Consider the following 13286-nt stretch of genomic DNA (forward strand, 5'->3'; position numbering starts at 1 on the left):
TTTTCTCTGAGTTCTCATAGCAAATGGACATATTTTGTGGTATGTAACATGGTCCATATTATACTGTGTTTCTTGATGTGCATACTTCTCTTCCCTTACCAGAATGAGCTCCAGATTTCCTAGCGCTTGTAAGGAGGCACTCGATAAATATATGTGAAAAAAGTAAATATCCAGTTGTTTCATCTCCAAACAGTGAGAACATCATTTTTTTCCTGATTTGGTGGAATATTTTGATCATTATGTAGATTTAGTTTGAATTCCACAAGCAGAACCAGTAGAAGCAAGTTCAAAAGAAAGGGACAGTAGTTCAGGAGATATAAACTGTTGACAAAAATAAAAACCAATCTACCGACCATCCTAACAGGTTAGCGTTTAAAATAACTGACCTACCTAACTAAAAAAAATACTATTTCTTTGCCAGAATACCCGGCTTGTATTTATTATATAATAATGATATTAAGTAAATCAAGGGAGGAGAGGTAAGTATTCAGCATGGAAGGTTGGAAGTTTTGCTTTAGCTTACATTTAATAAACATATAGCATGTGCTAGGTAGTATACTAAGTATATTATATGCATTATCACATTCAATACTCATACAATAAGACTAAACACCTATGTCCAGAGCCTTCATTCTTTTTTTATTTTTATATTTAATTGTGGTAAAATATACATGACATAAAAGTTACCATCTTAGCCATTTTAAATGTACAGTTGAGTAGTGCTAAGTATATTCACACTGTTGTGCAAGCAATCTCCAGAACTCTTTTCATCTTGCAAAAACAGAATTCAGTATACAGAGTATTCTGTATCTCCTATGAGTAGAATCATACAGCATTTGTCTTTTCATGACTGGATTATTTCACTTGGCATAATGTCTTCAAGTTTCATCCATGTGCTAGCATGTGTCAATGGTCAGAATGTCCTTCCTTTTTTTTTTTTAAAGTAGGCTCCATGCTCAGCATGGAGCCCAACATGGGGCTTGACATCATGACCCTGAGATCAAGACCTGAGCTGAGATCAAGACCTGAGCCAGTATCAAGAGTCGCATGCCCAACAGACTAAGCAACCCAGGTGCCCCAGAATGTCCTTCCCTCTTAAGGCTGAATAATATTCCATGGCATGGATATACCACATTTATTTATCCATATGTCTGTTGATGGGCACATGGGTTGCTCCCACCTTTTGTACATTGTGAATAATGCTGCTATGAACATGCGTGTATAAAAAATCTGTTTGAAAACCTGCTGTCAATTCTTTTGGGTATCAATCCAGATGTGGGATTGCTGGATCACATGGCAATTCTATTATTAATTTTTGAGGAACTGCCACACTATTTCATAGCCTTAACTTGTTATCACTAATGATCTACTGCTATCACACTTGTCACCCAGGGTGACATCAAGTGGGCCAGCATCTGTCCTCTATAAAAGGTTGCTTATCCAGGACTCTATGAATCAACAGTTAGGAAACTCTCACTAATGCTAATTATTTCAAAATAAAACCACACAAAGTAAGCCTTTTCTAGGATAATTGTCTATCTAATGCCTATGGGTATTCTTGCAGATACTCTATCATTTCTAAGAACTTTGACCTAGGTTACTTATTTTCTAGTCACTTCTCTGATCAGACTATCTACGTGAGTTTGGGCAAAGTCACCTCCCCCACTGCATCTCAGTTTATTGGAACAGGTGACGCTCAGAAGTATAGTGGTATGACCTCAGATGAGTTATTTTACCTCTCTGAACCTCACCTATAAAATGGAGACAATGATAAGACTTCCCTCATCTGGTTACAAGAAAGGTTAAGTGAATGTAAAATGTTATCATCCCAGTGCCTGGCACATTGTAAGTGTTGAGTAAAGAGAAGCCACTATCAAGATGACTATTATTTTCATGATTCTTTGTATAAGAGAAATAGAAACATTTATCTACATAAAGATTTATACATGCATGTTCATAGTAGTGTTGTCTGCAAGAGCCAAAAACTGTCAATGGTCCAGAAATCCTTCAATGGGTAAATTATTAAAACAAACAGTGGTACATCCACACCATGGAATACTACTTTGCAAGAAAAAGGAACAAACTACTAATAACACACAACTTGGATGAACCCTAAGAGCATTATGCTGAGTGAAAAAAGCCAATCCCCAAAGGTCATATACTGTATTATTTTGTGTACATGAAATGTCTAGAAAGACAAATCCCATAATACCAGATCAGTGACTGCCTGGGGCTAGGGTGGGATGGGGAATAGCTGTAAGCAGGTATAAGGGATCTTAGGAGGTGATGAAAGTATTCTAAAGCTGGATCGTGGCAATGGTAGTGCTGGTATATACATTTGCCTAAACTCATCAAACTATACACTTAAAAATGAGTGAATTTTATAGACTTAAGTTATACCTTTAAAAGACTTTTTTTTTTTAAAGAGTCTCTATCTAAACTGAATCTATGTGACGGTATTCTGTTGGACTGCCAGAAACACTGATCACTCCAAACCATTTTCCGTTTTTCACTTACCGAGGGATGGGCTGCTATGTATCCATGTGCGCTTTTATCTGGAAAGTAAAGATAAAGATGTCACCTTTATTTCATGAAGCCTGCCTCACTTAGAGACCAGGGTTAATAAAAAATTAACCTGCATGCCTTTGACCAGAAGGAAATTCTCCAGTTCAGTATTGAATAGATACTATGACACATGACATCACTGTTCTGAAAATAGCTCACACCCTTGCCCCCTCACATGTCATTTTATAGACCTTAATGAAGGCCTCCAGCAAATCTCATCTATATGGAGGAATATCAAGATCAGCTACTCCTTTCTTTTTTAAGATTTTATTTATTTGAGAGAGAGTGCATGCGAGTGCTAACGTGTATGCAAGCAGGGGGAGGGGCAGAGGGAGAGGGAGAGGGAGAGAGAACCCTCAAGCAGACTACCCGCTGAGCACAGAACCCAGTGCAGGGCTTGATCCCAGGACCTTGAGATTGTGACCTGAGCCAAAATCAAGAGTTGGATGCTTAACCAACTGAGTCACCAAGGTGCCCCAAGATTACCTACTCTTGGTTGGTATGAGTCTATACACCTATATCCAGAATGTCTCCCCTACTTCCTCCCTCCCTCCCTCCTCCTCCACCCTCCCTTTCACCCTGCCTTCCTTCCTTTCTCTTTCTCCTTCCTCCCACCTCCTCCCACCCTATTCCTCAGTCTCCAACACTAGAGCATCCATGGAGTGTCTGGTGAGTTTTACGCAGCTCAGAGAAATACTGGAATGAAATACTTTTGGTTCTGGTCACCTGTGGTTCTCCAGTGAACCCGGAGGACAGTTCTAGACTTCCTCACGTTAATTAAGCCCTGTTTGAAGTGTCACTAGGATCTCTGAGACATTTCACTCTACATGGAAGACTAAATATCATAAAACCTCTCCTTGCTGGCTTTTTTTCTTTTTGGTTCCCTGCTCTGGAGAATAGCAGTTAAGCTATCTTCTCAGTTAAAAACGTCCCGTGGAGCCCATGAATTACTATACGCCTTAAGTTTGGGCTTTGACATGTCTTATGACCAAATGAGACACTCCTCCCCTTCCAAGTGTCCCCTTGCCCCATCCTTGAAGATATTTCAAGCCTGCCCTATGTTAAAACCAATGTCAAGAGGTAGGGGCTCTTTACAGCTGGGCCACTAATGATAGGATGCTCTTCTTTTTTTAGATGTTAAATAATAAGTTGTTCTAGAGAGGCACCCCAGATCATCTTTCTCAAAATGCAAAAATATTGTCTGGCACATATTTTTCAGTTGCTTATAGCGCAAATGTGAACCTCAAAGCTTCAAACAAAGGCGAGGTCTACGTGCTAGCAACTGAAGTCAGGATTTGGCAGGAACATGGCCATTTCGATTTCTTATAAATAGCCAGACATGATTTCTTTTTTTAAGCCTGATTCTGAGGTTGGATCAAAATAGCCTGGCAACCACAAAATGCATGCTGTATCATCAGGGTCCAATTCAATGAATCGGAGGGATAAAAAAACTTCAGGAGATCATGGCTGGATCCATACACCTCTTATCTCATGGACACATCACAAGGCCTGATCCTACGTGACTAAGTGTCGTCTTCATGCCAGTGCAGAGACCAAACATTTGTAATTGCTGATTCAACCTGACAACTGCTGCTTCACTGAGCAATTAATTCCCCCTACTTGAGTTCTAAAAACAACCAAGTGGTAAACCTCCTCATATCAACTTCACCTTCCAACCCATCTTTCGATTTACTGCCGCTGAGGTCATTTGAAGAAGGCACTAGGACTGGCTTGAGATGCCCTACAGGCATTCTGTTCTAATCCTGAGGCTCTGAGATGGGAATTCCTTCTTCTCTCTTTGATGCCTTGGATTTCCTCTTACCTCCTGACGTAAAGCTCATGTATTTCTGGTTGTTGACCGTTTCTTTGGAATCGTAGAATTTGAGAACATCCAGGACAGCTTGTGGGTTCTTCTTCTGTTCCAGTTTTGTTATGTTGGAGGTTTGGAGTAACCGTGCCCACTGCTCAGGGATTCCCTGTGGACAACCAGAGGGAGAGAATGGCAGCTCAGAACATTCAGCAGCTGCATTTTTATGTTCCAGTAAAGTTCTTCACCAAGAAGCCCATGCTACCTGTAGGATTACACTTGGGAAACTGAAGTGACACTCTAGATTTAAAGTTAGTAACTTAATAATGCAATCATTCTCTTCTCTAATTAAAACACATAGGTAAAACTAGGATCCAACTTAAAAAGGGTGGGTGGGAGTATGACTGTGATAGAAAAAAAAAAGCGCATGAAAATCACCTCCATATTAATTCTGCTCATCCATGAAATGATGTTTACGGCTTAGCTTATATTTTCTGGCGACTCAGGGCAGACATAGCAAGACTTCTCTAAATTTGTGCACAGTATAGTATAGTGCAGATCAATGGATTTTATATGACTGGAATCACATATGCTGTTTCTGGGCATGTCGTAATCGGAAGATCTTTCCAAACAGAAGAAAAGCCTCACCTTCGTTCGGGCAGTTTACGCTTTGTGATTATAAAATGTAATTTTTGGGGGGGGGTGCTCTAGGGCTTTAATACAGAGGGGGATTGAGAGGAGGCAAAAATAGAATAGTGGAGGAGCAACACCACGGAGGTGCTAAATAGTTTCTCCTCTCCTCCCTCCATGCCCTCCTCCCCGCTTTGTTCGTTGGCCACATGGAACCTGGGGACTGTGACGCCCGTGCCAAAGCCTCGTGAGAATTGGCAACACTCTAAAGCATTTAGAGCAGACAGGAGGGAGCGTTTGGAAATCTAACCTGGGACAATTGCACCAATTACGCTGAGAGGTTAGTTTCACGTTGAGCGTTTAGCATTCTTTCCTACATGTCCAGCCTACGGATGTCCCCATTTCGTAATTGTCCAGCCTCCAAAGGCAGCTTGGAGCAAGAGACAGACACATCGTTCCTGAAGTGCATCTAGACACAATTTATGTGGCCTTGCCCTCTGAAGTCTCGGCAAAACAATGTGTGACGTGGGCCTCCAGAGTTTGGGAATGACAACAAAAAAGTGAGATAAGCCAAGCAACAACTCTACTGCACACACATGAACCTGCTGCAGTGCTATGACATCTCAAAGAAGCACTTTGATGCAAGCTTCTTTTGGGCCTGTGACGCACCTCTGGGAGCTTCCCTGGGCACATCTGTGAGCCATAGAGATCTGGCTGTAATGGACGTAAATAAAGAAAGAAAAGAAAGTTAAAACAGAATGTGGGACAACTTAGAAGGTGGGAGGAGATGAAACCAATGGGTCTGAATGGGGGGGGTCATCCCTTCTCAAGTGGGGCGGTTATGAAAATCGAGAGGTCTTAACTCCATCAGGGGCAGGACAGGCTAGGACAACAGATTTGAGGAAATAGAGGAAAAAAAGACAACATTCTCAAGTTGGGACGCATAATTCCACTTGGGGCCAGATGCTTCCTCCATAAGTACACAATAGTAAGAATTACCGTTAAAGGACTGGAGAAATTACCAGAAGGCAGAAACATGACTTTGGAGGGAAGAAGGATGGTATCATGAAAAGCTCTAACGATAATTTGTAAGTCTGTATTTACAACCAGGTGATCACAGGTAGCCGATGGCCATGTGATGAACTTACAAATCTCAGCTCTCAATTCTGGTTAACCGTTTCTGGTTTCAGCGTGGAAGTGTCTGTGTGGCTAAAATGGACAGGATGGCGACATGGGGATGCTAAATTTAACTGCATTCTCATTGATGCGACTCTTCTGCACGTTGCAGCGAGAAAGTCGTGACTGGTTTAGGGAAAACTAGATTAAGGATTTCCCACACAGCCAGACTCTACCTTTGAGTTTCTTTAGACCAGGGAAAGGGAAACCATTTCATTTCAAACCATATATGAACAATTTCCATTTTAATGCTGCAGTTTGGAAGTCCCGGCTTCCCACAAAATAAGATCGGGTATAAGGTAATGGCTTTATCTAAATAAAGAGATTGTCTCCAAAGCTACAGAAACATGCTTCAACCCAACTGGTTTGATTTGGGATACAGGTCTTTGATTCCTGGCATTTGGGGTTACTCCAAGCACAGTGAAACGACACTTTGACATGCATTAATCACGCAATTCGATGCTAAAGCCTTAAGCCACATATTTGAACTCAGGAGCCCATGCATGATCCCAGTTCTGATTCTAAGTGCAATTAATAGCATTTGGTTAATACTGTAATGGCCAAAGGAGTTATTAAGTGTTATAAGACCAGGTATGCATTGCACATAACCACTAGGGCAGACATCACTGGCATGATCATTACCGTAGTTATTAGAATATTTGCAGTTATTATACATTCTGATGGCAGTTCTAAACTTTTGTGATAAATAAATGTCTCGTGATCACTAGACAGCAGGAAAACATGCTGTCAATTGCAGAAGATCCTTCAGACAACTATACTTACCACATGACTACCCTGCTGACATAATTTCTTGTTTCTTTGAGAAGTTGAGATAAGCTAGTCGATCAATGAGACCTGACACTTAAATTTGAATGTATGCCACAAAGGCACATCATCAGATAGCCATCTCATTACTCCAGATTGAGGTACAAATCCCAAAAGTTAAGACAGCTAATGGAGACCTAGAAGTATGAGCATCAGAAGCAGGAGCACATATCAATGCCTGACCACGTGTACAATAACAACCAGATGTACAACAAGCTGGGGATTGTCCGGTGTAGCCCAGGAGAATGGCAGCATGATACAACAGGCCAAGCATTTATCTTATCATAAGAAATGATCATGTATATCACTCATACCATTCTTCCCTCTGATTGACTTGAAGCGACCGTCACAGGTCTAGAAGTCTGGAAGGGGGAGTTCTGAAGTATTTGGGACAAAAATGGCAATATAAAGGGTAAGGACTTTTCATAGTTTAGTACCCCAAATCTCACCTCCCAACCTAATTTGAATCTCAAGGTCCAAACGTATAACCAGGTGTACAAGGTTATATGGGCCAACTAGCCATAGGACAATCACCAAGGGGCACACCAAATTGGCGTCCAAATATTCACAGTGACAGGCCCTTGGAAGACAACTGAACAAGACAGTCAACAAATTGCTCAAAATTCAACCTAAACGACAGCAATAATCAAATTTGGTAATGTGTCCCTCCCCCTCCTCTGCGTGTGCATGTGCGCTCGCGCACACACACACAATACGTTAGTGGCACCGTGGCAAATAGGACCCAATTTTAAATGCTACCAACAAAATGATTTTAAAAGCTTATTATCATTTGGCATTTTTAAAAGTTAGTAAATGTAAACCGAAGGTGAAAAGAGTTGAAAAGGGCAGAATTTGGCATCTTTAAATATAATGTGTGGACAAGTAGTTTCAAAAGACAACCAAGAGGACAATAAATGCATCAGATTTCCAAATTTAGCCTGTGTCTGTCTGTATATTCAAACAACCGCCTGCATCCAAACAGCTGCTTTATTTTAAATTGGGTGTGGGGGAGGCGGGGGTGGGGTGGGGTGGGGTGGGGCAGGTTTGGGTTTGGTTGGGTTCAGTTGCATCAAACTGTTGGTCACAATTGGAAAGAGTGCCCATCACATATCCCACCCCCAGCCCTCTCTGGTGGGTTCTTTGGGTTCTAACTGATGGCCAAGTGAAAATGCAGTCAGCAAGATGATGGTGATTCACTTTTTTTCATTTCCATTCGGAACCCCAAAAGAACAAAGAAAGAGCTCAAGATATATTGTATTATAAGATGTCAAGCAAGTTGGAAAGAGCAGAAAATATTTTTAAAAAATTGGAAAGGAACCAGAATGTCACATGAGAATAGTGGAGGGAGAGCTTTCACATCAGACCAAAAGGAAGGAAAAAGAAAACGTGGCATGACAGCAATAAAACATAAGAGAAGTTAAAGCAGAAGAAAAGCACATAGAAAACAAAAAAGGTCACAACTGCAAGCATAACATTCTTAAAATAAAAACAGGGAAGAGTTATTAGACCACATTTACAAAGTTGAAGTGCTTTGACTATTTCAAATGTCAAAAAAGTCGTAACATCTTTGTTCAGATTATAAAAATCATTATTATTATTATTATTATTACTATTATTATTTTTGGAGGTGACAGCAGCCAAGGCCATTTGAATAATGTTTCTGACTTCATGGATGAAACTGGTTAAATCCTACCACTGTCTCAACTTTATTAACATCAGTATTTCTTTACGTTCTCTTCTGCTTACTACTGGGAGTATAGAAATAATCAGCTCATGTCACTTTACAAGGCCAAGATGTTTACTCCGTTTTGATTTTATTCTCATATTACGTACTTCTGGAATTGGAAAAAAAAAAGGCAATTTGGCAGTCAATTCAGAGACATGGTTTGCTTCTCCAAATCCAGTCAATTTGTCCCCCGCCCCTTTTTGGTTCACTCAGTCATATGATTTTACTTACTAACCGTCAAGTTACAAAACAGAAAATTTAATTATTCAACATCTAAAATTATCTCTGGTTTTAGAACCCAAGAATCAGTGGTGATGATATTATAAAAAATTTTTCTTCTGAATGCATTCAACATTACTCATTATCTCAGAATGTACATTTTTATTGAGATCCTTACTAGTATGAAAAAGATAGCTGATCCTCCTGGGGACATATTTTTAGCCACATCTTTTCCTTCATCTATCTAAAAACAAAGATGCCAGATCTTAAAAAAAAAAAAAAAAAGTACCAAATGCCTGAGATCTTGTGCTATTTGAGCACTACAAATATCCAAAGAAAGGCTGACTATAGCTATGGTCTTTCTGGAAAATTCGTATTGGTATTTATTGTGGATTGTATATAAAGCACATAACCACTAAAGCACACATGACACATTCATAGTCTTCCTGAAACATGGGGTTCGTTGTTTTGAAGGCCTATGAAATATGCCTGTTAATAGGCCTAAAAATAAGCCATGTTCTTGAAATCAAAGGGAAGACCAGGTCAATCGTACAGAGATTTTTGGTTAGTGTGGTTAGCTGATCTGGGTAATCCAGGTTCCAATGTCAAGCCTGAATTATTCAGATGGACTGTATTCACTGGCCAAGGTGAGTCAGTTGATTCTCTGATTCACTTCAAACAATAAAAAACAGGCTCAACAGAGTCTCTCTACCAGGACTGCCTCTCCTGTGCCATGGAAAATTCGCATTTTCAATGACATTGAAGACTAACTGCGATCAGACATTTTTATGATGGACGAAATAATTTTGCCAATACTCTTGCCACTCTCTAGTTCCAACTGGGATTGACTCAGCATAGTCCATCTTCTTGAAGTCATCCAAAGCATCAAGCCTGACATTCTGGGACATGGGCATGTTTTCTTGAAACCTATTTTCACAAAGGAATTTTTTTCATGGCTTGCAAAGCACAGTAAGGAGCTTACTTACAGTGAACTCCCCGGTGACTGCGTCAAACCCCACATGAATCGTATGTTCAAAGTCTGAAGGAAGAGAGATCTCTGGGCGTTCTTTCTCCTTCTTCTTATTGGCTAAAGGCAAAATGTTAACATGTATTTATTGGGGATATGGTTTTGTCATCCCTATAGTTGTACAATTAGGTTCATCAAAAACAATTACAAAGTTGAAAGACAACTGATTCCAACACAAGCTTAACAGGATTTAGCTCCAGAAAGTATAATTTCATCTGCAGAAGTAGCTGAGAGTTTGACAAAAAGTGTTACATCCAGATAATATACAAATTTCCCAAATCGAGTTCAAACAAAACTTACGGTCACACTGATTTATGTCCTTTACCAGTCTAATAATGTAACCAACAGGTATGTAGGTGTGTTGTGGTTAACTGGCTTTGTTGGATCGAATAGGATTTACTAACGAAGCAATTCATTATGATCAAGTCAAGCTAAGGCTTACTTTACAAAGAAAGAACAGAAAAGTGCTGAAGCTATCTATAAAAGCATTGTTTCAATGATAACCATAGCGAAATATCAAGCAGCTAGAACTTGTTTAATTTACATGTTTACATTTATGAAGCATATCTTAATAGACTCTTGGTCTTCTTTCAGTGAAAATACTACTGCAAACCATTAATGTTACACATCTTTATCACTAAAAATGTTTTTAATCATTTCCTACCCAGCACTTTGCTAGTAAAAAAAATACAAATGGCTGATTTTTACTGAATTAATTTTATTTAGTTCTTAGTAACCTCAAATCAATGCTTTGGCTTAGTCATTCCAGTGTGTAGCTATTTTTCCATGACCCTAATATATTTTTTTGTCATATTAGCCATTCAAAATCATTGTCCTCAAGTAGATTTTTCATAGTGACACAATTATGATAAACACATCCACCGTTAAAATGGCAAAAACCTTTAAAGATATTATCATTGGAGAAATTAAGTTGGGAACTGTAATGAAATTAGTCTATCTTGGAATAGATTCCAGGAGGAAGTTACTGTGGAAATGTAAAATGGCATCAAGTAGGTTCCATATTAGACACATAAGCAAATCGGAGCATGGATCTCTGATCGGGGTGCATTTCACACTCAAAAGACAATTAATAATAATACTCACCCTCCTAATAATGGGAAAGTCAGCATGGTTTGCCCAACTGAAACCAGTCAATCTCAGAATTGCCAGGGTGGCCAACTTAGAACACTCTGGTTCAAATAGATGTTTCCTTGGCCTGAATTTCAGACAACATTCAATTAACCATATATGGTTTTGTGAGTTACCCAGGATAAATTTTCAATTCAAGACATTTCACGTTCAAATGTCATTCTCATGGCCTCTTTTCTCCTTCTACCCTCTCTCACTGCTCCCTATCTCCAGCCAGAGGACAGAGAGATGGGGCAGAAATATGTACATTCAAGGAGTCAGAAGATTAGGATACAGGATTAGGAAAGAAAGATTGGAGGTGGGGGTGGGGGGGTAGGTGGGGGACAAGGGTCACTCAAAGCCTCTGCCTGGCCACGGAACACATTAGGACTCAATTTTGAAAAGTACATATGTGCCATTCAGCTTGACTTCGGCATAGATGCCGTGTTTACAGCAAGCCTACTTCGTGGAATACGATCCCAACCGAACAATGAAGTAGAGAGTTTTGTGTGGGTACCTACTTCCGCTGTGTGTTTGGGCCCCATAGCTACCACTCACACTTGCTTGGCCGCCAGGCAGCTATCCTAGCCACTCTTGTAATTGTGTCCTTGGTTTTCCTCTTCCCGGCTCTCCCAACCATGTTGGACGTGGCTGACTCCCTCTCTTTTTACTTCCTTCACAGTGTGGTCCCATTCTCCTCCTCCCTCGGTGACCATTCTTTATTTGACTGGCATCGCTTCTCCTTCTGCCTTTTCTTTTTTTTTTTTAAAGATTTTATTTATTTATTTGAGAGAGAGAATGAGAGAGAGAGAGAGAGAGAACATGAGAGGGGAGAGGGTCAGAGGGAGAAGCAGACTCCCCGCCGAGCAGGGAGCCTGATGCGGGACTCGATCCCGGGATTCCAGGATCATGACCTGAGCCGAAGGCAGTCGCCCAACCAACTGAGCCACCCAGGCGCCCCCTCCTTCTGCCTTTTCTAATGCAGTCTTTGGCCTTTAACAATCCTTTCTTCACCCCTGTTCCTCCTGGATGGGAGCCAGTCCCAGATACTAACCCATGTGGCGTAACTCCCTGATCTGCGGTTGGCTGGGGATGATCCGGGTACTGTGGGACCAAACACTTTATGCAATTTGAGAGGAATGCTCCCTTTAAGGAAAAACACTCCAAGACTACCAGGGCCCCTCCTAGGGCCTTGGAAGAGCCCCAGGCTAGTGAGGAACTCTAGAGAAGTGTTATTCACTTCACAGTGAATCTACTTCTAGTGACAGGTGACTCTCTTGGGGTCAAAGACCTCTCTGAAAATCTGAAGGCGGCTATGGAACTTCTGCCCATAAATTGCACTGAACATATCTACACAATTTCCCATATAATTTCAGAGGTTCAGAACTCCCCTGGACTCCGGGTTGAGAACCCGTAGCTCAGTCTATGTCTCCAATCACTGTATCAACTTGCATTCATGACCTCTCTTGCCAGCAGTTTCTCCTTAATTTCCATTAGCAATGGTTGAATGTTTAAAGCTTATTGACTTAGCCCTAACCACTCCCCTTGGGCTGAGCTATAGGAATTGACTTCATGGAGTCTCTCCAGAAGGCTACCTGATTGCCAGTCTCTCACCAGCCTGATCATGCCCTTCCCTTCACTCAGGGCTAAGTGTAACAAAGGCAGGAAGCCCAAACTTGCTCTTCCTTTCTCTCAGTGAGATGGTACCACTAACCACGCAGATCAAAGAAGGATTCAGGCTTTAGACCCCTCTTCTTTTGGGAGGCCCCGAGCAATGAAAAGATTACGACCCCCTCCCTCTCCAATATATAATTCAAATAAAAACAATACTAAAGCATAAAAAGGTAAGAAAGTCCACAAAGTTCTGCTATTCCTGTGGTGATGAAGTCTTTCTGAAAACTACATATACAAACTAAAAATGTGGCCAGGTTTTGGGGGCCCCTGATTTGCAGGGCCTGTAACACACGTTAAGTCTCTTTATTGGGTAATTCAGCACTGGCCCAACAGCCCATGCCATAAATTTGGGAGCTTCTCTGACTCCCACTGCATCTCTACCTTAATTAGTCACCAAGTTCTATGCTATCTCCCACACTCCCACACTCATCTTGAATCTCCCTTCTTCGTTTCATCCCCACACACCATTACCTTAGTCTAAGGTACCGCTATTGCTCACCTGGTCTTAT

At 40.8% G+C, this 13286-nt stretch overlaps 1 protein-coding gene across 11 annotated transcripts in view; it reads right to left on the reverse strand.

Annotated features, from left to right (window-relative positions):
* PAK3 (p21 (RAC1) activated kinase 3) overlaps positions 1 to 13286 on the reverse strand; it is a 247666-nt gene that overhangs the window by 64537 nt on the left and 169843 nt on the right. For 5 of the 11 annotated variants that reach the window (XM_073885710.1, XM_073885709.1, XM_073885708.1 and 2 more), the window contains 5 exons: positions 9935 to 10035; positions 7318 to 7380; positions 5672 to 5716; positions 4388 to 4541; positions 2518 to 2555 (listed from right to left, as the gene is read on the reverse strand). In XM_073885710.1, coding sequence (XP_073741811.1) covers positions 2518 to 2555; positions 4388 to 4541; positions 5672 to 5716; positions 7318 to 7380; positions 9935 to 10035 — 401 coding nt within the window. The remainder of the gene's footprint in view (positions 1 to 2517; positions 2556 to 4387; positions 4542 to 5671; positions 5717 to 7317; positions 7381 to 9934; positions 10036 to 13286) is intronic. The other 6 variants (XM_073885714.1, XM_073885713.1, XM_073885712.1 and 3 more) reach the window with 3 other exon arrangements.

Source organism: Callorhinus ursinus, unplaced genomic scaffold (genome assembly GCF_003265705.2).
Source record: "Callorhinus ursinus isolate GAN/ISIS: 27379988/994484 unplaced genomic scaffold, GSC_fseal_2.0 scaffold65, whole genome shotgun sequence".
Lineage (NCBI taxonomy): Eukaryota > Metazoa > Chordata > Mammalia > Carnivora > Otariidae > Callorhinus > Callorhinus ursinus.